Source organism: Pseudorca crassidens, chromosome 17 (assembly GCF_039906515.1).
Source record: "Pseudorca crassidens isolate mPseCra1 chromosome 17, mPseCra1.hap1, whole genome shotgun sequence".
NCBI classification, from domain to species: Eukaryota; Metazoa; Chordata; class Mammalia; order Artiodactyla; family Delphinidae; genus Pseudorca; species Pseudorca crassidens.
Window position 1 is genome coordinate 13,185,528 of NC_090312.1, and position 27,354 is coordinate 13,212,881.

Here is a 27,354-nt window from a genome sequence, read left to right on the forward strand (position 1 = left end):
TGAAGATCTGGCTCAATTATATATTTGCCAGGCATTTTATTTTTTTCTAAAAACAATAGAAAAAAATCAACTTTAAAAAGGAAAATGTACTTAAATAAAAAAATTATGGTATAACTGCTATAAAGGTTTTATTAAAGTTATTTACATTTAATGGCTATATTTACAAAGGAAAATTGGATAAAGTTCAGGATTTCGTAAAAACAATTCTTAAATACAAATCTGTTAAAGGAAAAAAAAAAGATGGTAAGCATAAAAAAAGTTCTTTTATGCCCAAAGTCCCATTTGAGGCAGTTTATATTATGGCTAAACCTTTCAGTCTTAAGATCCAGCCAAGGTTGTGAGGTTGGTCATGCATATGCAGAAAGTTCATACGTCGGGAGTTCCGTCAGAAGGAATCTTCTTCCTCACTTTCCCTTAGTAACAAATGAGAATTTCATGAGGGATTCATTCCAGTTCCTCCCTCCAATCGGTCAATTTATGCGCAAGAGTTCCGTAGCTGTTCAAGTTTGAGTTTCAACTGTTCTCGCCTCTTCCGCAACTCGTCTTTTTCTGAAATGAGCTTTTGCTCCTCTGCTTGGACGGACAGGATGTATGTTGTGGCTTTTTTAAGGATAACTACCTTGGGGGCCTTTTCATTGTTTTCTAACTCCGGGATCTGGTCACGAAGGGCAAAAAAGCTGCGTTTCAGCTCGTTTCTCCTCTGGCGTTCCAAGACGTTGTGTGTCCGCCTCTTGTCATTCTCCTCGGTGTCCGAAGACCTGGGGCTGGCACATTTGCGATTGTTGCTGATCTGTTTCAGGACCCTGCCACTGTCCAACTTAGCCCTCTTGGCGGCGGGACAGTCCTTCCTAGTGGAGGGGGGCGCTGCATAATTGTGCTGATGGGTGGACACGTGGCACCTCTTAAGGACCAACGGGCTGTGAGGAGGTTTGCTGTGGCCTCCGGCAGAGGGTGACCCCGATTCTGACCTTTTGGCAGGGGGCTGCCTCTTTTCCACAGAAACAACATCAATTTCTTCATCATCCTCTTGTTCTTCCTCTGTAAGAAAAGAAAAAGCAATCGCCCAGTTAGCCACGGTTTCCTTAAAGCAATCAATGACCAGATTAAATCAATACTGTGCACAAATACAAGGCATAATTAGGTAAGAAAGGACGCGGAGGACTTCCCTGGCAGTCCAGGGGTTGAGACTCCATGCTTCCAATGCAGGGGGTGCAGGTTCCATCCCTGGTTTGGGAACTGAGATTCACACACTGTGTGGCACGGCCAGAAAAAAAAAAAAAGGACCCTGGCACAAAGTTATCCCCAGAGAACTAGCCAATCGTCTCTGCTCTTCTTCTCATGAAGAGACAGTCTCAGGGAGGAAAATGACAGCTGGGTTTATGGCACAGACAAGAAAATTACAATTTACCAGGATACAACATTGATGCAAATTCTTACCTAAGACTTAATGAGGTGCTGGACACACCCAAACAAAGCACATTCCCAAGCACCTCCTCTTTGCAAGGGACTTTACCAAGAACCCTTCAGGTGTTGCAAATGATAGCTGCAAATCTTTGGTATGACTTTAGCAATCCCTATTTTACTGGAAGTGGGAAAAAAAAAAAAAAAGTCTTGCAGCTTTGCCAAAAGTCCTAGGGGGTGGGGGATGGAAAAAAGGAGTACAGTTTTGGAAAGGACTTGCTTTTAAGTGTTCAAAAGAGGCCGAAAAGATCCCAATTCCTCAGTCCATACATTTTTAAGGCACTTTCACTGGCTTATAGCACTCAGGTGGGTGGCTGCCCAGTTTCTGTCCACTGCCCCTCTTCATTTTTGTTGATCTGTAGTCCATTAAATTCCAACAGCTTCTCAGAAGTTAAGGGAGGTAATTCATTCACTCTCGAAGAGATCAATCCTCTCTTAACCTCATCACGATCCCCCCACCCCCCAGGGCAATTAAAATGCTTAAGAGGGGTAAGAGGGAGCGGATAGAGTTGCTAGATAAGCTAGAAGATTTAAAAACCCAAATGAAATTCCTAAGGGGAGGGAGGGAAGAGGAGGGGGCTGGCTACTAGGGCGATCTTAGGGGAAGGGATGGGAGGCACACTAAAGCCCAGTGTTTCAGGGATGATGAGCTCCCAAACCCTTCCAGGCCTGCCATTTCTTTTCCAAATATAAGAAAAGAGAAAAAGCAGGGTTAACTGAAGTGGTCGCCAGTGAGAATAGGAAAGGCAGCCAGCCACCCCCTCTGACCTGGGCCTGGAGGGTCCCAGCTTACCAGAGTCGCTGCTGGTGGTGGGTGGTGTCTCCTCGTGGAGCGCCAGGGGCTCGGGACTGGCCCGCGGGGAGGACGCGGCGGAGGAGAGCAGAGAGTCCGAAGACGGCGAGAAGGCGGCGGAGTCGGGGGAGGCGCAGGGCTTGGGCGAGCTGCTGTCGTTGAGCGGGTAGGGGAAGACCACCGAGGGGTCGATGCACTCGGAGGCGGCGGCGCTCAGGTCCTGCAGGTACAAGCTGGAGGTGGAGCAGCCGCTGTGCCCGCGGGCGGGGCTCGGACTGCCGCTGTCTTTGCGCGCAGCCTGGTAAGAGGCCAGCTTCTCCGAGACGAGCTTGGCGGCGGCCGAGAAGCCGCTCCACATACAGTCCTGGATGATGATGTTTTTGATGAAGGTCTCGTCGTCGGGGTCGCAGATGAAGCTCTGGTTCACCATGTCTCCTCCCAGCAGCTCGGTCACCATCTCCAGCTGGTCCGCCGAGGAGAAGCTGCCGCCGCCGCCGTCGTCGTCTCCCCTGGGGGAGAAGGACGCGACCGTGACGTACGAGGGCGAGCAGAGCCCGGAGCGGCGGCTCGGGGACAGGGGCGGGGTGGGCAGCAGCTCGAATTTCTTCCAGATATCCTCGCTGGGCGCAGGCGGCTGCAGCTCGCTCTGCTGCTGCTGCTGGTAGAAGTTCTCCTCCTCGTCGCAGTAGAAATAAGGCTGCACCGAGTCGTAGTCGAGGTCATAGTTCCTGTTGGCGAAGCTGACGTTGAGGGGCATCGCGGCAGCCTGCTGGAGGGGGCACACAAAGGCGGGGGCAAGTCTTCAGTTAAGGGGGTCTTGGTTGGTGCCGAAATCCCGCGCAGCGCGCCGCGCGCGCCACAATCCAGAACCACTCCCCTTCCAGCGCTGTTCCCAAATGGGGCCGGCGGGGGGGGCAAAACAAAACAAAACAAAAAGGCACCCTTTTACCCTTTCTGGGTGACCCTCTACTATCTCAGACACACACTTGGCGAAGCAGCTCCGTAGCGCCCGCGCAGCTTCCGTCCCCCGGGAGCCCGGAGCGCCAAGTCCGGGAGTCGGCCCGGCGACCGCCGAGCAATCGAAATCGGCTTTGGCCTCCTTAACAGGCCGGGGGAGGCGGCGCGGGGTCGGGGGGGGGAGGAATACGATCTGCCAAACGCTGAGGCTCAAAGTTTTGCGCCACCTGAAGGAGGCTGCGAGAGGCGCCACGGCGGGAGCGGCTGCGCGCGGCCCCCTCCCGCGCCGGGGCCCCTCGCGCCGCACCCGTTCCCACTCGCGCCCTTGCCGCGCTCCTTCCCCCGCCGGCGCCACCGCCCCTCCCAGCCTCCCTTCTCCGCCTCCTGCATCCCTACCCCCAGCGCGCCCCCCTTCCTTCCTCTGCCGGCTTTTCTTCTTTTCCCTCGCGGGCTGGAGTGGCAAGCTCAGCTTCGAGCCTTAACCGACCCCCCCGCCCCGCCCCGCCAATACATAAAAGGGGAGTGTTAAATAATAACAGGGACACCTCCCTTCAACACCCAATACGGCGCCGCAACTGCGCCAGAGACCCTGCTACGATTCCGCGCCCAGAGCCAGGCGTCTTCCCCTCACCCGCCGAGGGTAGCAGCTGTTCTGGAAAAGCCCCGAGCCCCGCTCCTTGCCGTCCTCCGCATCTCCGGGGCGCAGGGACACCCGCGCGGGGACACCAGAGGCGGCCTGGGAGCCAAGGCTGGGTGCAGAGATTTGTCCTCGTTTCCCCCCGAGTCAGTAATTCCAGGAGAATCGGACACATCTTTGCCCCAGCCTCCTTCACCCCCCTCCCCGCGCCTCGCCAACACCAAATCCTAACCTCTCTGTAGACCAAGATCTTTAATTTTATTATCCTTTTTAAAAGCCAAATGCCAACTTCTAAAAGGAGCCGGGGGCGAATTGGAAACGCCGCGGGGATCGGCGGGCGGGACAAGCCGCAGTGTGTCTGTCTCCGGCTGTCAGAAATGCGGTAAGCCGAAATTTAAATGCCCTTTCCGAGACGGGGAAAAGTCAGAGGCTGCGGAGCTCTCTCGCTCACACACGGCAATATGTAATTCTTACTCCAAGGAGCTCAGGATGTAAAGGGTTTTCTGCCACCGAGAAGCATACCCTTCTCTTCTCCTCCCCAAAGGCCAAAAGCAATTAATGCAATAAAGGAAGAATGTCCAACCGGCCGGGGTCAGCGTCCATCTACATAAGCAAAAACCTCTCAAGGCTACTTTCAAAAACGTACCCTGTTTTCCCTCTGCCTTCCCCTCTCCCATCTTGACAAGTCACTGTACCCCGACCCAGTTCTGGTTCGTCTTCACTCCACCCCGACCAACCACAACTACTCTGAGAAAAGTGTCAATAGCGCTGGAATGGGAGAAAAGACACCGATCCGGGCATTCGACTCATCGCGGCATTACTGCGGTAGCAAAAATAAATTAAAAGGCCAATAGGTCCGGGTGCTCACCGGGTTTTCCACTCTCCGAAGGAAATCCAGCGTCCAAAAAGCGGCGAGGAGCGCCTTTCAGAGGCGCGGGTCGTGGGCAGTGGCGGGGAAAAGTGACTCCCCCAATAGGCAGAAGAGCCTCTCCGTGTCCGGAGAGTCGCGTTGTCGCTCGGGTGCTGTAAGTTCCAGCGGGCAGTGGGCAAAGTTTCACGGATGCGGCGCGGGTGGCGGGCCGCTGGCAGGGGTCGGCGGGAAGGGTGGGGTGGGGGCGGCCGGGCCCGAGGCGCAGAAGCCCCCCTTTCACTCCGGATCTCCCTTCCCCGGGCGCCCGGAGCGCGACTCCGCTCGCTTGGCTGCCTCTGCTCTTCCACCCTCGAGGGCCCGCCCGCTCGCTCCCTCTGCCTCTCGCTGGAATTACTACAGCGAGTCAGATAAAGCCCAGAAAACCGGCTTTTATACTGCTAAGGCACGGCCCCTCCCCTCTGTTCTCTTTTTCCCGCCAAGCCTCTGAATAGCCCTGCCCTTCCAGAGGCAGTTGGGGAGCCAGGCGGCGGCCGGGGCGCGGCGGCAGCAGGGGTAGCCGCGAGTTGCACAGCCCGGGGGTCCTTGGCCGCGCGGACCCTCGCCTATAAAAGGCCGGTGGGCGGGGATTCACAGGAGAGGATCTTTTTTCTTTCTCCCCCGCCCTCAGCTTTGGGAACCCGGGAGGGGCGCTGGTGGGGAGGGAGGGCCGGAGGGGAGGAGACTCAGCCCTTTGAGGCTGGCACTCCAGTGCGCCGAGCTCTCGGATGTAAACACAGTTAACAGCGCCGCATGAATTAACTGCGCGCGCCTACCATTTTCTTTTGCTCCCGCTCAAACCTTCTCTCTTTCTCTGCTGCTGGCTCCTCTGGGGCAGCGCTCTGTTTGGCAAACAGCATACTTGTCCTCTGTGCTTCAATCATCGCGGGCAGAACAGCTGAACTCTTTGCACTGAGCATACACCGTGTACCCACGGCCACGCCACGCACGTCCCGGGCGGACGGGCGCCTCCCTAAGGCCGGGAAAAGGGTAGCATTTGGAAAATAAGTCCTACGAAGAGAGGAGGAAGGAAGGGGGTATTGACTGGCGCGCGCTCTGAGTGTGTGGGGCATTGAATGTCGATGGGGATAAACGATCAGAGGTATAGGGAGGAAAATGATGCCTGGAATTATTAAAATAATTCAGCAACGCACTGCCACGTATACTTGGAGGACGCGTTATGAATAAACACCCACTGTATTTGTTGGGGGGTGTTATGCATTCTGTGTGTGTGCAGCTATCTCAGCTGGGTACCTTCCACCCAGAATGAATACCCCAAATCGCCGCCAAAGCCGCAGACGACCCCCCATCCCCAACCCCGGCCCCGCCCGCGCAGACCTACATGGATCTCCGCGTGAGCCCGCTTTCCCGCCCCCCACCCCAGTACGCGCTAATCCTTGAGATCCTTCTGTGGGTTCCGGAGCTGGAGTAAGGCAGGAGCGCGCCTGCGGGTGCGCGCCGCGGGGGCCCCTCCCCCGCCCGCTCTCGGCCGGTCTGCACCCCCAGTCCCCCGCCCGCGCCTCTCACTCTGAGTTCCCAATTCTGCAGCCGGGTTTCAGAAAAGAGACGAATCCTCTTTGCGCCCCGTGGTGTCGGTTTGCACCACTCTGGGACTCCCAGGTTTGGGGGAAATCAAAGGCGCTAGACGGAAGGATACTGACTGGGGAGGGGGTGGGCGCGAGCCGTGGGACCAGACTCCCCAGAAGAGGGAAGGAGGCGAGCTGGTGGATCCACCCTGGGGAGTCAGCAGAGTCCCTGGTGAAGAAAACCGTTAACTCTTTCCTCCTCGGACAAATCGAACGTTGACTTCCTTTCTGGGTCTGCTTTCCTCTTTATTATTGGACAAAAACCCAAAAAAACCAAAACAAACCCCAACATCGATTCTGATCTAAGGAGAGGGGCCAAGTATTACTTCCGTGTCTTTTTTTCTGGAGGGGTGGTGTCTTGCGCCAATTAAAAAAGCCAATTAAAAATTGGCCGAATTTCAGGCATTGATTTCCTAGTTCACTGACTATAAATTTGTTTCTGAATACCATAGTGAAGTGCGTATGCCTAATCCACGTACGTCTATGTACATTTCACGTACACGTCGACCTAGAATTTTGCCCAACACGGCACATGACTTGCTCGCTCCCTCAGTGAATCTATATTTCGTATACAATACATATTCCCTCGGGATTTGCTATTCTGCATTACACTAAGGCCTTAAAAACAGAGGCAATCTTCCCCAGCCCTGGTCCCTCACCCAGAGGCATTTTAAGTAAACTTTTCCACGCCCCTCCCCCCTCATTCCAAAAGAGAAAAAAATTCGGGGCGGGGAGGGGCTCGCGTATAACATGCTTGTGTTCGAGATAGATTATTACCCGTTGAGTTTGCTGCTCGGCGTTCAATTGTTAAATGAGTAGTGACTTCCTCCAAATCAGGTACACGGCACAATTCAGTTTTAAGGATTGCAGATTACTCCAACCTCCAAGCCTTTGCCGCAAACGCGGGGAGTGACCAATCCCTGGTCGGGGCTTTGCTGCAAAGCGTCCTTCCCTGCCCCCTCCCAGGGCTGCACTCGAGCCCGGGGTTTGCGAAAGTAAAGTAAGTGTGCCCTCTACCGGCAGCCTCGAACGCTGCGTCCGGATGCCGCCCGAGGGCGTGCGGGTCGGGAGGGGGCAGGGGCGGCCGGAGTGCAGGGTACCCAGCGGGGCGAAGGATGGGACGGTTCCTTAAAATGAGTTTCCAGCCGCCTTCTTCAGATTCCTTCAGGCCGACTGCGGAGAGGCGGAAGAAGAGGAATCGCTGGAGAGAAAAGTGGTTCAGAGGCGGCTCTTCAACCGCATAAGTGGTGGTGAAAATGGATCCATCACTACTTATGGGCAATGAGCATCACCCTATAGAGAAATGATGCTATCTATGGGCAACGCGAAATGATTAACAAGTACACACACGAAAAAACTTTCCAGCAAAACTCTAAGGCAGCAAAACACATTTTAGTCTACACATCTTAGAAAGCCATCATCTTCTAACGACCACGTTTTAGAGAAAGACACTAGATTTATTATTTTTTTAAATGAAAAAAAAAAGGTGAATAGCCAGATCTTTTCATAATGATGGGGGGGGGTTGAGATTCCATTGAAACAAAGTGTAAAGGACCTTTTTTTTTTTTTTTTTTTTTTTTGCCGTACGCGGGCCTCTCACTGTTGTGGCCTCTCCCTTTGCGGAGCACAGGCTCTGGACGCGCAGGCTCAGCAGCCATGGCTCATGGGCCCAGCCGCTCCGCAGCATGTGGGATCCTCCCGGACCGGGGCACGAACCCGCGTCCCCTGCATCGGCAGGCGGACTCTCAACCACTGCGCCGCCAGGGAAGCCCCAGCCTGGAGTTATTTTGTACTTCCAAGTAAGGTAGGAGCCATCCCATTTTACAGCCGAGGAAATGGAAAGTCACATCTCAGCAAGACTTGACTTAAGGGACTTCACTATCTTTCTTTTAGTAATTTTTAAGAACCATTTGACCTAGAAGAGACATTTACTAGGTTGAGAAACGGCAGGGTAAATAGAAACTAATAATATCATTCGAGATTACCAAAGGGATGTATGTTATTGTAAAAGAAACATTATAAGTAGAAAAAGGAATAAAAAAAGGGAAAGAGTTTCTGAACCTGATCACCTGAAGATAGCTGATGAAGTTTGTCTTTTAAGAAAACTTTTTATGGGACAACCTCAGTCTTTCTATCACTTCCTTTTGGAAGTCAGTAGAAAGTGTCTATTAAGTGAATATTCCTGGTTTGCTGGTCTAAGGAGATTCTAAGGCTGTGTCTCTCCTTCCTTTTTTGGGTGCTGCTGGGTTTCAAAGAAGAGGCAAGTCTGTTATCACCCACAGGGTTGGGACTCCAGGTAAACAGTCCAGTAAGATTGCCTCACAGAAGAGAACATTGTGTCACTACAGGGAACATATTTTCCTCCGGATGGTGTAACTAAGAGTCATTCATTCTCACAACTGCACATTCTCACAGTGACAGTCGTGTGTCACTTTCATACTTAGGAAAAATGAAGTACAGAAAGAATGAACAACTTGACCAGACTTTCTCCTTTCTTTGCAGACACACAATGGAGAGATTCAGAATGTGTGACTTGTATGACATAACATGTCTCCTCCCTGTACCCCACCCCTTCTTTGAATATCTCTTCTCCCACCCCTCAGAAAGTTTCCTGTGGGTCTTCCACAGATAAGAGTAGTGGAAAGAAACTGGACCCCCGTGATCAAAAAGCTAGCTCCAACCTGGAGATGAGACAGAAAGCCCCTCAAAGGTGGTTGGCATGTTATTTCAAAAACTCTTCAAGTCATTGAGGCCTGTCAAGGAAGGGGTGGGGGAAGAATGAGAAATACATAGCTCCAGCAGAAAGATTATTTGGGAAGAAGGGCTGTTAGATTAAAATCCAAGCTAGCCAGGGAACGTTAGAGGAATAGAAAGTCTCACAAGCATTTTAATGCCGACCATGTGTCCCGATGAGAGGAGTACAGGAAAGCTCTCCAGCAGACAAGCAAATAAAAGCTGGCATCATTAATTCATAAGAATGATATCAAAAACGGCAGCGAAGAAAATCTTTGTGTCTTTTTAAAAATGCATGTTTTTCAATGTTGCCCCACCTACTCTCGCTTCTAGCATACTGCATAAATTAAAGCAGCCAAGAAGGAAAAAAATTAGCAAGTATTTTTAACATAAAGCTCTAGACCCTGCATTTCCTGTGTCGCGTTGGGTACGTTCAGTTGCTTTCTTACCGACTGACCTTAGGTTCTGGTGGAGGGTCCTAGCTGGACTCAGTAAACTCTAGTCTCCTCTCTAGCTTGGCATTCTTCTTTTATTCCTGAGTGCTTCGCTGTAATCCTGCCTTACTTTGTAGCTGCTGGAGTAGACAAATGGTTCCTTTGTTTAGCCTCTTCAAAGGCTCGGTTTATTGTTCCGTAAGTGCCAAACCCAAGCAAATCTCAGAAGTTTCCACACTTTCGCTCACTTGGCCTGTCTTCGCTATGGTCCTTTTGGGCAACATCTGTCTCCAGGATGGACCCTCGCTGGGTTGGAGGTGGAGATGACTGAAAAGGAGACTCACAGGGGGAAACTTTTGCTTTTCGACTTGTGTCTGGAAGCCAGGGGGCTAGGAGCCTGTTCCTTTTACAGGCTTGTGGAGATCCCAAACCAAATCTTCTGGCTTTCTGAGAGTAGCTCACCCTTGGTTGCTCTTATTTTTAAATTCTGTTCCCTCCGTAACTACTTTTAAATGGACTTTGTTACAGAAGGAAATTTCTGGAACGTACCTAGAGACCGTGGATCACCAAAGCCAATGGCCCTTTCCCATTTTCCTTTTTGACTTTGCTGCTGCCAGGGAAACTGATGGCTGTTGGAAATAATTGCTTCTTTTGTAAATCAGTGGTTCTCAACTGAAGGCAGTTTTGCCCCCAGGGGACATTTGAAAATGTCTGGAGACATTTGGGGTTGTTACAAAGGGGCATTACTGCTGGCATACACTGGGCAGCAGCCAGGAATGCTGCTAAATGTCCTACAGTGCCCAGGACAGCCCCGCAGCAGAAGGGTATCAGCCCTGATATGTCAAGGTGAGAATCCCAGGGTAACTCCCCCTTCTCCGGATGTTATTGCCACATTTCCAGTTGCTTCTTCCGTTTCCCCTGTTGCCTCTCCTTCCTCTTTCACCTGCTACAGGTAGCTGCTAGAATCGGCTTGCAGTGGGTTCCTAACAGTTCCTAGTGTCCCACTCCGTTCAATCTTGCTCATTCGTTCATTCATTGCTAAATCTGACAATTTGCATGATCTCTCTGAATCTCACTTTTCTCATCGGTAAAATGGGACTACCGGTCATTAGGACATTTGTTTTTTTTTGTTGTTTGTTTTTTGTGGTACGCGGGCCTCTCACTGTTATGGCCTCTCCCGTTGCAGAGCACAGGCTCCGGACGCGCAGGCTCAGCGGCCATGGCTCACGGGCCCAGCTGCTCCGCGGCACGTGGGATCTTCCCAGACCGGGGCACGAACCCGTGTCCCCTGCATCGGCAGGCGGACTCTCAACCACTGCGCCACCAGGGAAGCCCTGGATCGAGCTCTTTTAAGTTTAATGTATCAGTATTTCATGGTGCTCCCCAGAGAGTTCCGTGACATTTTTGTCCCCTATCACTTCATCAAGCATGAAAAATGGTGGATGAATACAAGCCTGACTTTGGACAGAGGAGAACCTGGAGTCTCTCCTCCCGAAGAGATCACATAACGTTTGGTGACTAATTCCTAACCCACCCCTCTCCTGTCTCCATCTGCTGCAAGACTGACTGACCATTCCAAGCGTATGCCATTTTATAGACCCCTTCATCCAGAAAAAGCAAAGTTCTGGAAGATCTGAAAGGTTGAATTATGCATTGTTCTTATTTAATACAAATCCAGGCATTATGTTAGAATTTCCCTCCTTTGACTGAATTCATGTGCTGTCCAGTGGCTGAGCACCAGGGTGTGGTCCTGGGAGCCCTGGAGCACAAGGAAGTATTTTGGTTCCTGGCCGGATAAGGCTTCTGCTGGAATCTGCAACTGTTTTCTTGTCCTGGTGAGCTGACCCGGACATTGAAAAAGCTTTTCCTTTAAAGCATAGCCTAACACCCAGATTTAGAAACTCTTTCTAACTTCGAACCCACATTTCCCCCATCATGTTTTAGATCAAGGTTTGCAAACTAGGATGATTACAGGGGCCCAGCAGGGAATGTTGATGAGGAAGCAATAGGGAGTGGTGGGGACTGTGAAAAAACGGGAGAACATTTTGCCTGTGTGAAGCTGGCAGCAGCTACTCAGCATCTATGGGGTGTTGCCCTTCAATATGGGCCCTTTGGTGGAAACGTGTCCAGTTTTTCAGGGAAGGTGGAACTTCAGATGTTCGAATCTTGGCAACTCATTTAAAAAATTATATGTAGAAGCAAAACCTGCCTGTGGAATGGATTCAGCCCTCAGGCTGCCTGTCTGAGATCTCTGCTTTTAGGTGTTAGTAAGCCAGCTAAAGAACGTCCTTCTAGGAGCTTTTCCTGATGACTTTCCCCTTCCCTTGAGATTCTTAACTGTTCCCTCATTCTTTTGTGATAGAAAATCTAAAAGTTTACTGCTCTTATGGGTTTTTGTGACTCCTGGCTCAGAAGCTTCTGGCCAGGATGGATTGTATCCTTTTTTTGTGTGTGTGGCTGCGCTGCACGGCATGTAGGATCTTAGTTCCCTGATCAGGGATCGAACCCACACCTCCCCATCACAAGTGCAGAGTCCCAACCACTGGACCACCAGGAAAGTCCAGGATGGATTGTGTCTTATTCACTTTGGCATCCACCAAGAAAGCCTCCACGTTGCCCAAGTCCAGGGCTGCCATTCACGGAGTCTGTGATCTCCAGGGCCTAGCACAGTGCCTGACACATGGTGGACCCTCCATAAGTGCTTATTGAATGAACACTATTAGAGGGAGCTCCCAAGAGGAAGACATACCCAGCTCAGCCCAGTTTGAATCCAAAGAGAGAAGCTTTGAGAATTCCTCCTTGCTTCCATTCCACTGATGGGTGGGCCTTGTTTGTGTGTGCTTGATGATAGGTGAGGCCCCAAGATAGTTGGGGAAGAGGATAAAGACAGAAGTCATCCAGATGAGTAGAACTGGACTCACTGACCAAAAAACAAAAACAAGAAAATAAAAACCAAACCGAAATTCACAACAGCTTAAAACAGCACCCCCTGCAGGCCTCTTTCCTCACGATTTTATAATCCCACCCAGAGGAAAACCCTACCAGAATTGAAGAGAGGAAGGGATGTGTGGGGTGTGGGCACATGGTCATAGGAGCTGGGCCAGGGAGAAGCTCGTGTCAGACTTTTCACAGGGAAAGGGATGACCCTTTGCTGGGTCATGAATTCAATTTAATTGGTGGTGGTGTGGTAGTTCACAGAAGTGGACTAGCATAGAAGATATTAAAGCAATCAAAGAATGTTACTAAGTGGGGTTTTATGAATCCTCTCTCTCTTTCTCTGTATGGATTTGGTTATAATGTGAGATGCAATGCATCTCTAACTGTCCGTTAAAAATGTTAGAAAGCCGCTGCATTATCTCATTATATCTCCATAGTAATCCTATGAGGTGTAGATTAATATTCCATTTTACAGATGGGTAAAACTGAGGTCTCGTAGGAACTTGTTCAAACTCACACAGTGAGTGGTAGAGGTGGAATTCCTCACCCAAATCCTTTTGATTCCACAGCCTTGGCTGAATCTGCTCCACCACAAGCCCCAGTCAACCCTGATGCCCAGCACTTGCCATGTCTCTGCTGCTGCTACTGCTGACCAGGGCCAATTTCCTTTAGAAAATGCTGGAGGAGTCAAATAGAACACTTTACGTCTCACTGCTACCCTTTTCCTGGTGTATAATGGCAAGGGATCAAGGGCAACGTGAGTGTCAAGACAGCGGATACAGAGAAATAGATGAGTCCTGTTCTCCAAGGGGCTTGGTTCTCTCTCTGCTGGAAAATTCCATGAGGCAGCTAATATCTGTGTTGGGAAGTAGACTCTTGTGTTTGGTGAGGGGATGAGGGCAGAGAAAGAGGCAGTTGTGGTGCACAGAGGAAAGAACACAGCTTGGCAGTCCTAGGAATCCCTGTAAGCCCCTGTAAGTCAATTCTTGCATTGACTTTGGGTGTGGAGCCTTTGAGAGATGACTTCACTGAACTGAGCCTCAGTTTCCCCATCTGTAGAAAATGGTGACAGCCATAATTGCTCCCCAAGCTGTCCTGAAGGTTAACTGAGAAGACGAGCTGTCCTCAAAAATCATAGCTGTTTCGTTGTCATTAGGATTAGCAGAATTCTTTATCTCACAGCTTCTGGTTTCTTCATTTTTTCCAGATAAGAGTGCTATCGCTTACCTCGGGGGCTTATGCAAAGATTCTGTGAGAGCGTGCATAGGAAGTTCCGAGCCGTGTTGCCTGAGCTGGCATCTTGGTGGGCGCCTATGCGCAGTAGGTCTTATTACTGAGGGGGAAGCAGAGGCTGGGTGACCTGCTCATTGCTTTCTTCTTGCACACGCAGGCGGTCGCTGCCCCCCCCCTTCGCTCTGCAAAAGACAGTGGACTCCTCTCTGTGACCTCAGTCCAAACATATTTACAACATCAGTGCCTTGAGAAACCCTTGCCTGCTGCCTGCGGGCCATCTTGGAATTCTCACCCTCCCTGCATCTCTGCAGGGAGGGATATGGGAGATGGAGTCGATGTTGGAAACTGGCCAGGGGACCTCACAGGCCCAACAAAGAATTTTTTAAAAGGGTTGACTTGGTAATAGGCAGAGGGGAATTCCGTGGATAAATAACAGTTTATACAAGGCATGCCGTCTGCTTCCCTGTCTAAGCATTTGTGCATAATTGCGGGCTCAGTTCCCTTCCTATTCCTTGCTCTTTACCTTTCAACTCCTTAAGTAATTACATTGACACCTCTCTGCGTGACTGGGTGGGAGGAGAGGCAGGGGGTGCCCCGTTTGGATGCTTGCTGCAGACAGTGTGGCATAAAACTGAAATAATTTGTTTTCATGCATTAAAGGATTAAACACTAAATAAGAACATATTGAAGTTCCGGCCAGTATACCTGAACGTTGTGCTGGAAATTAATGAAAACTGCCTTCACTGGAGATAAACGACTGCAAATTAAGTTTGGTCTTTGAACAAAAACTCTGTTGTAGGATTCTCTAATTGAATTAGGGATCAAAACCTATGTGCCCCCAACCCCTCTCCTCGCTACCCTACCCTTACTTTGGTATCTACCAGAATGTTTTGAGACTCTTTATTTATGTATGAATTCTTCTGTCTCTCTTTGTAGCTTGGATAGATGTTGACAGAGGAGGTGAAGGGTTAACCAGAATTTAGGGAGGAAGGAGGAGGGTAGGGGACCGTTTTGGGAATCATGCTAAAGTACTTCGAGCAGAGACAGCAAATTGGCTTGAAGACCACAATTTGCCTGCTGTTATGTTGCCTCAGATATAAGGTTTGACCTTCTCAGTATTTATAACATTTTAAAACAGGTGCCAATACTTAGAAGTTGATAGGTTTCACATAAAAATCTGAATGTCTGCCTTCCCTTGAAAAGTCAGTTTTGGTAATTTGGGGCCTAGATTCCCATGTGGATGGAGGTGATAAGCAGTCAGCTGTTTCAGAAGGGGCTTGGCTTCTTCATTTTGCCTCAGTCTCTACCACTCCCTTATGCTGGCCACCCTCACTTTATTGATGACCTCTTTCTGGCTTCTGCCTGGTCTTTGTGGGCCTTTGAGTTTATGACCCTGATTTATAAAATTTCCTGGTCGATTCATAGCTCTCATTATAAGGAAAAAGTTCATCCTGAGAAAAGAGGTATTTAAGAAATATTTATTGAATAATGATGATATTAGCCAACATTAAACATATACCATGTGCCTATCTGTCTGACCCTATTTTTTGATAACAATTTTATTGAGATAAAATTCACATATTATACAATTCACCCATTTAAAGTGCATGGTTCAGGGAATTCCCTGGTTGTCCAATGGTTAGGGTTCCATGCTTTCACTGCTGAGGGTGTGGGTTCAATCCCTGGTCAGGGAACGAAGATCGTGCAAGCCGTGAGGCAGCGGCTGAAGGAAAAAAGTGCGTGGTTCAATGGTTTTTAGTATATTCACAGGGTTATGCAACTATCACCACAATCAATTCTGGAACATTTTCATCACCCTCAAAAGTGACCCTGTACCTACTGGCAGCTACTCTCCATTTCCCATCAACACCCGAGCCCAGGGCATTGAGTACTCTACTTCCTGTCTCCACAGATTTCTTTATTTTGGCCATTACATGTTCATGGAATCAGACAATATGTGGTCCTTTGTGACAGTCTCTTTCATTTAGCATAATGTTTCCAATAATCATGTTGTAACATCTATCAACATTTCATTTCTTTTTATTAATGAATAATATTCCATGGTAGGGATATATCGCATTTTTGTTATCTCTTCATCCATTGGGTTGTTGATGGACATTTGGGTTGTTTCTACTTCTTACTATTATGAATAATGCTGCTATGAACTTTCCTATGCACATTTTTGTGTACACATGGGTTTTCCTTTCTCTTGGGGATGAAAATGCTGGGTCACATGGTAACTCTATGTTTAGCCATTTGAGGAACTTCCAAACTGTTTTCCAAAGTGGCTGCACCAGTTTTTCTTCCTACCGGCAGTGTATGAAGATTCTGATTTCTCCGTAACCTCACCAACCCTTGTTGTTATCTGTCTTTTTTATTATAGTCATGTTAGTTGGTGTGAAGCAGTATCTCACTGTGGTTTTGATTTGCATTTCCCTGATGGCTAGTAATATTGAGCATCTTTTCGTGTGCTTGTTGGTCATTTGCCAGCCCTGTTTTAAGTGCTTAAGTGGAGGAATCCTTAGCTCCATGACAACTGCGTGAGATAAGTGCTGTTACTACCACACTTCCCCATGACATGCCAAGGTCAGACTTTTAGTTGCAAGCTTTCTTTTTAGAGGATGACATTAACCCTTATTATATACAAGGAAATTTTAGTTCCCAGTTCTGGATAGAAATGCAAATCTGGAAAGAAGACTCAGATGCGTAGTTAATACCCAGTAGCCAGTGCCTCAGTAACTCCCATTTGTTGTGTTTTTCCTGACTCAGCACCTTTTCACACGCTCTTTCCTCTGCCTCGAGTAGTCCTTTTCCCTGGCTAACTTCTAGGTTCTCTGAGAGTTTTCCCTGACCCTCCAGTCTAAATCTGAACACTTATTCACTCTCACAGCACTCTGAACCATTACCATAACAACATTCATTTATTAGTGTCTTTATATTTTCTCATTTTTCTTTTAAACAAAAGGTTTTATTTTGTATGCTTATAATTAGACTGTACATGTACATTTGTATTCTGCTTTTTTCCCCATTTCACATGATATTACAAAATTGTCAGTGTAATTGAAAGTATAACTTTAAATGACTCCAAAGTATTCTGTGAAGTGATTATAAAATAACTCACGTAACGATTTCCTTTTTAAAAAATGTTTAAATTGTTTCATCGCTTTTGCTATGGTAAATAACACTGATTTGAACATCTTGGGGCACAAAGGTTTTTTTCTGTGTTTAGGATTATTTCCTCAAGGTGGAGTCACAAAAGTGGAATTACTGACTCAGAGGCATTTGCAAGGCCCTTGATGTCCATTGCTAAAGTACTAGCAGAGAGAAGATACTGTAGTGATTTAGACTGCCCCCAATATAGATGACAGTGTCAGCACTGGGAATATTATCATTCTAAGAAAAGCTTTGCTTTAATCTGCATTTCTTTGATTAACAGTGGGGACAAATCTAATAATTACACAAACAATGGAAGCACATCTTAATTGATATGTCAATTTAAGAAAGCAGATACTACATTATTGGTGCATTTTCCTGCAGGAGCCCAAGAAAGACTGAATGAGGGCATTTGTTGGTGAGGATAAGAGAGTGAGGTGGCCTGAACAGCGTCAATAAAACTGCTGATAAGGGGATTTGCAGATGAGGCAGAAGGACATACGCTGGATTATTACTCTGAAGCTCATTTTTTACACCTTCTCAGAATAGAGGCCTGCTCCCCTGTAAATGACGGGCTACACTTGACAGTGCAATGAAAAGATCTGCACATTGCGGTAGACAGTCAGAGCTGCTGGAGGCTGTGCCCGGAGTGTGTGATGGGACTTAAGATGGAAAATGTCGTGATTAGAAGAGCCTTAGCGAACCCTGGGAGGTTAAGAGTCTTCCAACATTTTATTTTAGTTTAGTTTACCAGGGGAATATTTTATTTCTTCGGGATATCTCAACATGGAACCCCAGATGGGGAGTGGGAGGGGGAAGCAGGAGGCCCACTTGGTCCATATTCCCTCGTTCACAAGGAGATGTTGTCCCTCGTCTCCACATGAGGTTACAAATGCAATTCCAGAGACACACTGAGAGGATGGAGAGAAGATTTCCATCTGTAGACTTTCCTCTAGGCACTGACATGTATTCATCACTTAGACCTCACAGCAACCCCTTCAGATGCATATCATTCTTATTTATACCTTGCAGAAGAGGTGACTACTACATGAGAAGGTTAAATCTTCTGCCTAGGATCAGTTAGTAAACAACGAAGCTGGGATTCAAACTCAGGCAGTGTGAAGAAGGCAGAATAGAGACTTCCAAATTGGAGAGCAAAAATTATGATTAAGTCACTGGGAAGATGTGATCCATTGTGGTAGATTTCCTGATTTAGGAAAAAAAAAAAAAGTTAAATTTTCCTTGCAGATGGGCTTAGCCAACCTTGGCTTCCTGAAAGATATCAGTTAAATCAAACAGTTGAAATAGGATGTCAGGGAAGATCAACACACCCATGCATAGCCATTTGAGGGCCAAGAACCTGAAGAAAGAATTGGGACATTCTTATCAGTAATCCATGCGCCTGTTTATTCTCATGTTCGTAATTCATGAAGTGGGCAGTGAGTGGTCAGAGAAAAGAAGCCCTCAGGTTCAAATCCTGCTGTCCCTGCTCTACAAATTGGGTCCAAAATCTGAGCCTCAGTCCTCTTATCTTTAAAATGGGAATAATAATGGTATCTACCTCATAGAGTTCTCGGGAGGAATAAATCAGATAACGTATATAATGTGTCCTACTGCTGGCACATCATAAATACTCAATAAATGTTACCTGTTAATATTTAGTCATTCTTTCTTTCAACACATATTTGTTTAGCCTCACCTGTACTCCATTGGGTTGGTAGAAATGTCTTGGATGACCCAGGAAGGGGATAAGATAAAATTCTGAGGTCAAAGGTTTTAGGTACAAAGCCTCTTGCTGTGAAATGTGTTGATGGGTGAGAATTTTTGAGAGATAGGACTGCATAACTTATTTAAGCATAGCGATAGATCAGGAGAAAGGGAGTGGACCCAAGGTCTACTGGGAACACAGACTCAGACACACCCAGAGGTAAGGCTTTCTCACGTGGATTGTGAATTGTGTTCCTTTAGGCTGCCTGGGAAGAACAAAACCAAAAACAAAACCTAGTGCTTTTCTGCTACTTAGGATCAAAATGGGGATCTCCGTCACAGAAAGCAGCACTTAGATTTTGTCCCTGGTGAAGTGGCTAAAGCTGAGTTGTATGAGTTGGAAAGAGTTTGGGCCATGAAACAAGGTGCCTGAATTAGTGGATTACCTTCTGTGAATAAATCATCTAGATATTATATCAGAGCTCAAACAAAATTTCTATGTGTTTAAAGTGACACTTCAAATTACTTTTTCTGTGGAAAAAGAAAAAGAAAAGGAGTTGAATGGAGGCCAGGGAGCCAATCAAAGCCTTTTTAAAACTCCAGGTAAAGCATAATATTTTTTTTTTTTTTTTTTTTTTTTGCTGTACGCGGGCCTCTCACTGCCGTGGCCTCTCCCGTTGCGGAGCACAGGCTCCGGACGCGCAGGCCCAGCGGCCACGGCTCACGGGCCCAGCCGCTCCGCGGCACGTGGGATCCCCCCAGACCGGGGCACAAACCCGCGTCCCCTGCATCGGCAGGCGGACTCTCAACCACTGCGCCACCAGGGAAGCCCAAGCATAATATTTTTTTAAATATATTTTTATTGAAGTACAGTTGACTTACAATGTTGTGTTAGTTTCAGGTGTAAAGCAAAGTGATTCAGTTATACATTACCTATCTATCTATCTATCTATCCTTTTTCAGATTTTTTTCCCTTATAGGTTATTACAAAATACTGAGCAGAGTTCCCTGTGCTATACAGTGGGTCCTTGTTGGTCATCTGTCATATATAGTAGTGTGTATTTGTTAATCCCAAACTCTTAAATTATCCCTCCCCCTACTCCCCTTCCCCTTTGGTAACCATAAGTTTGTTTTCTATGTCTGTGGGTCTTTTTCTATTTTGTATATCAGTTCATTTGTATCTTTTTTTTTTTTTAGATTCCACATATAAGCAATATCATATGATAGTCGTCTTTCTCTGTTGGACTTACTTCACTTAGTATGACATTGTCTAGGTCCATCCATGTTGCTGCAAATGGCATTATTTTATTCTTTTTTAGGGCTAAGTAATATTCCATTACTAAGTAATGTTTTGTGAAAATTTGGGGTTTGGAACTAAAATCATCATACAAGCAGCTACCACTCGTGCAGTGTGTGCTACACGCTACCTTCTACAACAAGAGCTTGGTGCACCATAATTTCATTTTACTAGTTTTTTAAATTAAAAAATTCAAGAGATTTTTATTTTTTGAGCAGTTTTAGGCTCACAGCGCAATCGTGAGGAAGATGCAGAGATTTTCCATATACTCCATATGGAGTATATTTTCCATATACTCATGCATGGCCTCCCTCATTATCAGCAACACTCCCCAGAATGGTACACTTCTACCAAGGATCAATCTACGCTGATCCATAATAATCACCCGAAGTTCGTGGTCTACCTTGGGGTTCACTCTTGGTGTTGTACTTCCACGGTTTTGGACAAATGTGTAATGACACGTATCCATCATCATGGTATCATGATGGCCCCTTTCACTGCCCTAAAAATTCTCTGTGTTCCATCTATTCATCCTCTCCCCCAACCCCCTGCTCTACAACCAATGATATTTTTACTACCTTCATAGTTTTGCTTTTCCCAGAATGTCGCATAGTTGGAATCACACACTACATAACCTTTTTGGATTAGTTTCCTTCACTTAGTAATATGCATTTCAGTTTCTGCCATGTCTTTTCATGCATTCTTAGCTCATTTCTCTTTAGTACTGAATAACAGACATGTCTGGAGGTACCACACTCTATTTATCCATCCACCCACAGAAGGACATCTTGGTTGCTTCCGTGTTTTGGCAAAGCATAAGCAAGCAGCTTATGAATAAAGCTGCTGTAAACATCTGTGTGCAGGTTTTTGTGTGCACATAGGTGTTTAGCTCCTTTGGATAAATAGCAGGGAGCATGATTACCATTCTTTCATTATAATCCCTCCAGCAGCTCTGTGGTATGACTGTACTTATCCCTATTTTATAGATGAGAAAACTGAGGTTCAGAGAAGTCATGATTTACCTAAAGACACACAGTAAAGAGTCAGAGTCATGACAAGACAGAGTCTTTGCTGTCTACGTGATGCACTAGGAGTCAGAAGGCAGTCCTATTCCCAGCTTTTGCCCAGACACTCCGGATGCCCTTGATCTGCTAACTCCTTCTCTTTGCTGCAAAATAACATTATGTGTTCTACTGCCTCATAATGTCCTTGTCAAAGGCCGTCCTGGGCGGATAAGCACTTTGGATTGCTCACATTTCCACTTAGCCTTGTGGACAAGTCACTTGGTCTCCCTGGGCTTACCTTTCCGCATCTGTGCAATAAAAGCATTGGACTAGCGATGCAATGCACTAGCTCCTTTCCAGCTCTGCAAGTGTAGGATTTTGCATCTTCACACCTCTCCTGCGTTCCTCAGTGGTGACTTAGAGATGCTGACTATCAGTGGGGGAAGACAGGAAGCTGTAAGTTCTTCCATTTGAGCTTTGGGGTTGAATCATGTTGGTAATTTCAAACTCTCATTATCTTACTCCCTAAAGTTTTGCTTCGAAACCAACTGTAGTTCTTGGGGGAGGTGGAAGGGCAGTTGGAATAACAATGTTGGAAATAGTTCCACTGGGGAAAGTAAAGGGTATTTGGAGTTTTCAACGTAGAACCTTAGTGACCAAACGCTGCTCCGAGTTTGTCGCTAGGGCAACCCAGTCTCCATCAAGGACTATACTGTGTTTGGAACTGAGCCTGTAGTTGAGCGGGGGCTGGGTGTTGGAGGATAACATAGCTAGGGGTGGGGACAATAACTGTAGTTGTCAGCTTGGGCTTGGGGTCCAACAGTCTGGTTCTAACCCTTATTCTCTCACTCCATAGCTATGTGACAAGCTCTCCATTCCTGGCTCTCCATAAAGGGAGAATGGTAGCACCATCTTAACTGGGTGTCTTAACCTGAAGTTTAGTGTCTAGTTAACTGTTGTTCAATTCAGACTCTACAGAAGATGGTCCGGTCCTTCAAGAGAATAGGCAGAACCAGCAGCTGCTCTGAGTTGCCCCTTCTGGCAGAGCTGTGATGTCTCACTGAGCTTGCAAATTATTCAGTGAGATTTGCACGGTGATGTTTTCCTCTCCTACAGTCAAGTCTATGCTGGACAGAGGGATGGAGGCGGGGCCAGACACTGCCTTATATACATTCTCCTTATAAGGACACTTGAACATTGTTACTGTTATCCCTATATTATAAAGGAGCACGCTGAGGTGCAGAGAGGTAAAATTCGACAAAGGTGACAGAGCTGATAAGTGAAAGAGCTGGGATTCAGATTTATGTCTGCAAGGTCTGTGCTCTTCTGCAGATACCAGGGGTCCTAATGAGAACTGCTGATGCTTGATTTCCCTACCCCAAGACTCTACTTACCAATGGCTGCAAACAGATGACAAGAAACTGTTCCACTGAACTTCTCTTGGCCACACATAACTGCCCTAAGGATCAAGGAGAATGGGATTAAATGACACCACATGAAAGACAGATTGCAGAAATGATAAGAATTCGTGCCCCTTGTAACATGCCGGTGCAGCTCCTGATCAAGAGGTATATCTGTTTCTTCTCCCATGGATCTGGGCCAGCCTTGTGACCTGCCTTGGCCATTAAAACAAGATGGAGTTGATGGCGTGCCAGTTTCAACTCTAGGTCTCAAGAAGCTCTGTGTACTACTGTTTATTCTTTCCTGGAAAACCTGCCCAGACACCATGAAGACAAACTCAGGCTACAATGCTGGAGGATGAGAGACTAGGTGGGGCAGAGCCAAGGTGCACCTGCTCAAAGCCAGCCAAGCCCCAGAGGCGGAGCTGCCTTGCTGAGCCACAGTGGACTGTGTGTGCATGAGTGAAGCCAGCCAGTGAGCCCAGTCTAAACCACCTACCCACATGACTGTGCACTAAATGAATGGTTGTCATTTGAAAGCATTTCATTTTTAAAATCAACTTTTTATTCTGGAGCAATTTAAAATTTATGAAAGAGTTGAAAAGGTAATATACCTGTCCCCCAGCTTCAATTACCCCTAATATTACCCCTAATTATTGTGGTACATTTGTCAAAACTAAGACACCAACATTGGTATGAACAAAACTGTAGATATCATTCAGATCTTACAAGTGTTTCCATTAATACCCTTTTTCTATTCTAGGATTCAAACCAAGACACCAAAATTCATTTTGTTAGTGTGTTTCCTTAGTCTTCTCCAATCTGTGACAGTTTTTCAGTCTTCCTTGTTTTCATGACTTTGAGGTTGGGAAGGGTACTAGTTGGGTATTTTGTAGAGTGTCCCTTTATTTGGGTTTGTCTGACGTTTTTCTCATGATTAGGCCAGGGTTATGGTGTTTTTTTAAAAAAAATACCACAGGAGTGAATTGTCCTTATCATGCGATCCAATGGACAGCACTGGTGATGTTAACTTTGACACTTGGTTAAAGGAGTGTTTGCCAGGTTTCTTAACAATAAAGTTACTCTTTTTTTCTAAGGCACTACATTTTGGGTGGCTCGTGTGCAGCAGTAGATACCGTTATGTATTACTTCCTTGTCCCATTCATGCTTCTCCAAATCTGGCTCTTCCAACCTATTTGCTGGACCATTTTCCAATTTTAGTCTTTTGGTGAACAATCCATCGTCATACTGCTCCTCCCTTGCTAGTGCTAAAGCCAAGTTTTAATTTCACTTTTGAAATTCTAAGACTCTTTCTAGGTTCTGGTCAAATGCTGCTGCCTTCATAAACCTTCCCGGATTCACTCTGTAAACCCTTAGTGTATTCATTCACTCATTTATTCATTTTATTGAGCACCATCTATGTGCCAGACACTCTTCTAGGTCTTGGGCCACAGCCATGAACCAGACAAAATCCCTGCTCTCAGGAAACTTGCCAGGAGGGAATTACACAATAAACCCTGTAGCCAAATAATTTGGAGAGAATTATGTAACTGTGGTCTTCTCTGATATCCACGTTCTCATGCTGCAGGTATTAGATTGTTAACTTCCCATGCACCTCAGTAATCAGTCAGTCAAGAACTAATTCAGGGCTTCCCTGGTGGCGCAGTGGTTGAGAGTCCGTCTGCCGATGCAGGGGACACAGGTTCGTGGCCCGGTCTGGGAAGATCCCACATGCCGCGGAGAGGCTGGGCCTGTGAACCATGGCCGCTGAGCCTGCGCGTCTGGAGCCTGTGCTCCGCAACGGGAGAGGCCACAACAGTGAGAGGCCCGTGTACCGCAAAATAAAAAAAAAAGAACTAATTCAGTAAATATTTATTGTGCACGTGCCATGAACTAGGAAACATGGTAGACGTCTACAATAGAATCTCTCACATTGCTCTTGGAGCCACAGAAAGCAGGGTTTGTCTTATCCAATCCATTCTATTGCTAAACTATGAAAGAGAGGCGCTGGAGGGATGGCTTATTGGTACAGAGCTGGGACTCCACTTCAGGTCCATGAACATATAACTTGAGGTTCTTTCCATAAGTCCCACTGCTCTCTTGGCTAATGAAAAGGAATGGCTACCAGCGCTCAAAAGAAGAGGAAATTTACTATCTCAGGGGTGAGGAAGGGAAGTTGGAATGACATTTACCCTAAAATTGTTCTTCCTCCAGGGTCGAATTTGAGACCAGTTGGTTTCCCTGGAATTGAGACTTCCCTGGAATTTTAAAAAAATTATTATTTCCTTTATTATTAAAAAAAAATTATTGGAGTATAGTTGACTTACAATGTCATGTTAGTTTCAAGTGTACAGCAAAGTGAATCAGTTATACATATATAAGTATCGACTCATTTTTAGATTCTTTTCCCATATAGGCCGTTACAGAGTATTGAGTAGAGTTCCTTGTGCTGAGTAGGTCCTTATTAGTTATCTATTTTATGTACAGTAGTGTGTATATGTACATCACAATCTCCCAATTTATCCCTCCCCCCGCCCTTACCCCCTGGTTGTTTCCTACATCTGTGACTCTATTTCTGTTTTGTAAATAAGTTACTTTGTACCCTCTTTTTAGATTCCACATATAAGGCTTCCCTGGAATTAAAGCAGTGCTCATCAGACTTTCCCACTTGACCAAAGACAGTCATTCTACACGTTTGTTTGTTGTCTGGTTCCCCTACTAGAATATAAACTTCTCAGTGGCAGAAGTTCTCAGTGGCTGCCCTCTTCAGGTCTATATAAAACACCTAGAACAGAGCCTGACATTGAGTGGGTGTTTAATAAATATCAATGGGATAAATAGGTGAATGCTGATTCAGGAAGGACCATGAGATCAGATCAGTGGCTTTTGTCACAGGAAAACTTGACTGTGTGCTCTTGTTCCTAATCCTATCCTTCCATAGCTCCCCATGGTCTATAAACCACACCCAAATACTTCAGCATGTTTACTGGTCAGGGCTCTTTCAGTTGTAAACACTAGAAGCTAATATCTAATGAGTCTAAACAGACAAAACAATATACACTACATTTGAAAAACAAACAAACGAATTTATTGTTTACCTAACTGCATGTTTCCTTCAGGCACAGTTGGATCAAGGGGTTTGGCCAACTCATCAAAACTCTACCCTCTCCTTCTCTTGGGCCTGCTTTCCTCTGTGTTGGCTTCATTCCCAGGCAGTCTCTCCCATGTGGTACTTTTTAGTTGTATGAGCCAAGACATTCCCTTCTTATTCTTAAGCCAGTTTGAGTTGGGTTTCTGTCACTTGTGAAAAATAAAAGGAACTGACTAATACTCTTTCACCTAATCAGAGTGTGGCGTGCTGTAGATATATGTGATGAATAAAGAAGATGAGGCCTGAGGATGAAGAATCTGAATCCCCTGCTAGCTTGGATCGATTTCACTGATTACCTCTCCATTCAGATCGAGTCCTGTGACTATTTAAAGAGATCCCTCCCTAAACATATCTCACTTAACAATAGAGGCTTTCCTGATACTTCTTCCAGTGGGAATCAAAAGGTCTGACATATTAAACACTCCATTTGTTTTAAAGAAGTTGAAGGTGGAATATTTCTTTTGTTCTGAGGATAACCGGTCACAGTGTGTTTGAAAATGTAGGCGTCATCAGCTCTTCTTCAAAGTAGAGGTGGGAGGGTCCCCCAGCATTTCCTTAGCTATGCATTGACGGTTGCAGTAGTCATCTCCAGATTTCTCAGGAATATCTAGAGCCTCTAAAGAGAACCATCATCACTCAGCTTTCTGCTGCTAATTTGCAAAGCATTTTGCAGTTAACCTGTTGCCTCTCCCAATGGGCCTATAAGGGAATTCAGTAGTGTTCATTTTTTACAGGGATACTCAAAACTCAAGAACGGTGCTGAGTGCACACAAGACGGTCTCCCAGCTTCCCCTTCAGGAAGGTCGGGCCAGTGATTTGTTCTGGCCACTGAACTGTGAGTGGCAGTGATATGTGTTACTTCCAAGCCCAGGCAATTAAGAGCACCACACTTACCCTTTTCTCTTTCTTTTTAGGCTGACCATGGAATTGCTCTAATGAGATGGTGGAACCACAAGATGGCAGAAGCTTGGATCCTGGAGTCACCAAAGAAAGCTGCAAAGAACTGCGTGACCTGAAGTGGCTGTTGAGTAAGAATCAAACATCTGTTATATTAAGCTACTGAGACTTCACGGTTTATTTGTTACTGCAGCATACCTTAGCCTATCCTGATTAATAAACACCTATATTTCTCCTCCAGTAGACTCCTAGGATGGTTGCTGGCTGAGATATATTTAAATGAGGGCAAGATTGTCTTGTTTTTTTTTTTGCAGTACGTGGGCCTCTCACTGTTGTGGCCTCTCCCATTGCGGAGTACAGGCTCCGGATGCGCAGGCCCAGCGGCCATGGCTCACGGGCCTAGCTGCTCCACGGCATGTGGGATCTTCCCGGACCGGGGCACGAACCCGTGTCCCCTGCATCGGCAGGTGGACTCTCAACCACTGCGCCACCAGGGAAGCCGAAGATTGTCTTGTTTTATACATTTATATAATTTTCATTTCTTGTTTTTTAGGCTTTGCCTTGAAATTACTGTATTTTGAAGGAATCAGACCTAGCTTGACTCCCAGCTCTGCCACTGATTCACTGGATAACTTTGAGCAAGTTGCTTTACATCTCCGAACCTCTGTTACTTCATTGATAAAAAGTTGAAAGTGATTGGGCTTATTGCAAGGTTCCACCACTTACTGCCTATATAACATTCAGCAAGCAACTCATCTTTCTGAACTTCAATTTCTGCAGCTGTAGAAGAGATAGTAATGTTCCCTATTTCTCAAATCTGTCCCAAGGATTAAATTAGAAAATATAAAGAATCTATTCCTGTGCTTGGTCTAGTGTAGGCACTTCGTATACTTTATTCTCTGTTTTTTCTCAGCCATTGAGATCTCCTAGTTTTTCCTATCACTCTGTTTTATTCATTTCTTTCGTTTTCCTCCATTCCCAACCCATACTCAGAAATAGAATATTGCTTCCTTTTTGAGAAAACATCAACTCTTTTGTGGTTGGTTTGGTGTCACTGGTAGATAATA

General features: G+C 46.5%; 1 protein-coding gene, 1 long non-coding RNA gene and 1 pseudogene across 4 annotated transcripts; 1 reads left to right on the top strand and 2 right to left on the bottom strand.

Annotated features, from left to right (window-relative positions):
- Positions 1-5,247, bottom strand: MYC (MYC proto-oncogene, bHLH transcription factor). 3 transcript variants are annotated; one of them, XM_067711280.1, is made up of 3 exons: positions 4,717-5,247; positions 2,255-3,020; positions 1-1,038 (listed from the first exon to the last, which is right to left on the bottom strand). In XM_067711280.1, the coding sequence occupies exons 2-3, from the start codon at positions 3,009-3,011 to the stop codon at positions 476-478; spliced, it is 1,320 nt and encodes a 439-aa protein (XP_067567381.1). In that variant the 5' UTR covers positions 3,012-3,020; positions 4,717-5,247; the 3' UTR covers positions 1-475. The 3 variants fall into 3 exon arrangements, with proteins under 3 accessions (XP_067567381.1, XP_067567380.1, XP_067567382.1); XM_067711279.1 differs by having other exon boundaries at positions 2,255-3,023; XM_067711281.1 differs by lacking the exon at positions 4,717-5,247 and adding an exon at positions 3,608-3,630 and having other exon boundaries at positions 2,255-3,023.
- On the top strand, positions 3,032-27,354 carry LOC137209866 (uncharacterized). The gene is made up of 3 exons (XR_010936156.1): positions 3,032-4,230; positions 26,305-26,418; positions 26,841-27,354. It is a non-coding gene; the product is annotated as an uncharacterized lncRNA (long non-coding RNA).
- On the bottom strand, positions 4,688-12,144 carry LOC137210659 (uncharacterized; annotated as a pseudogene).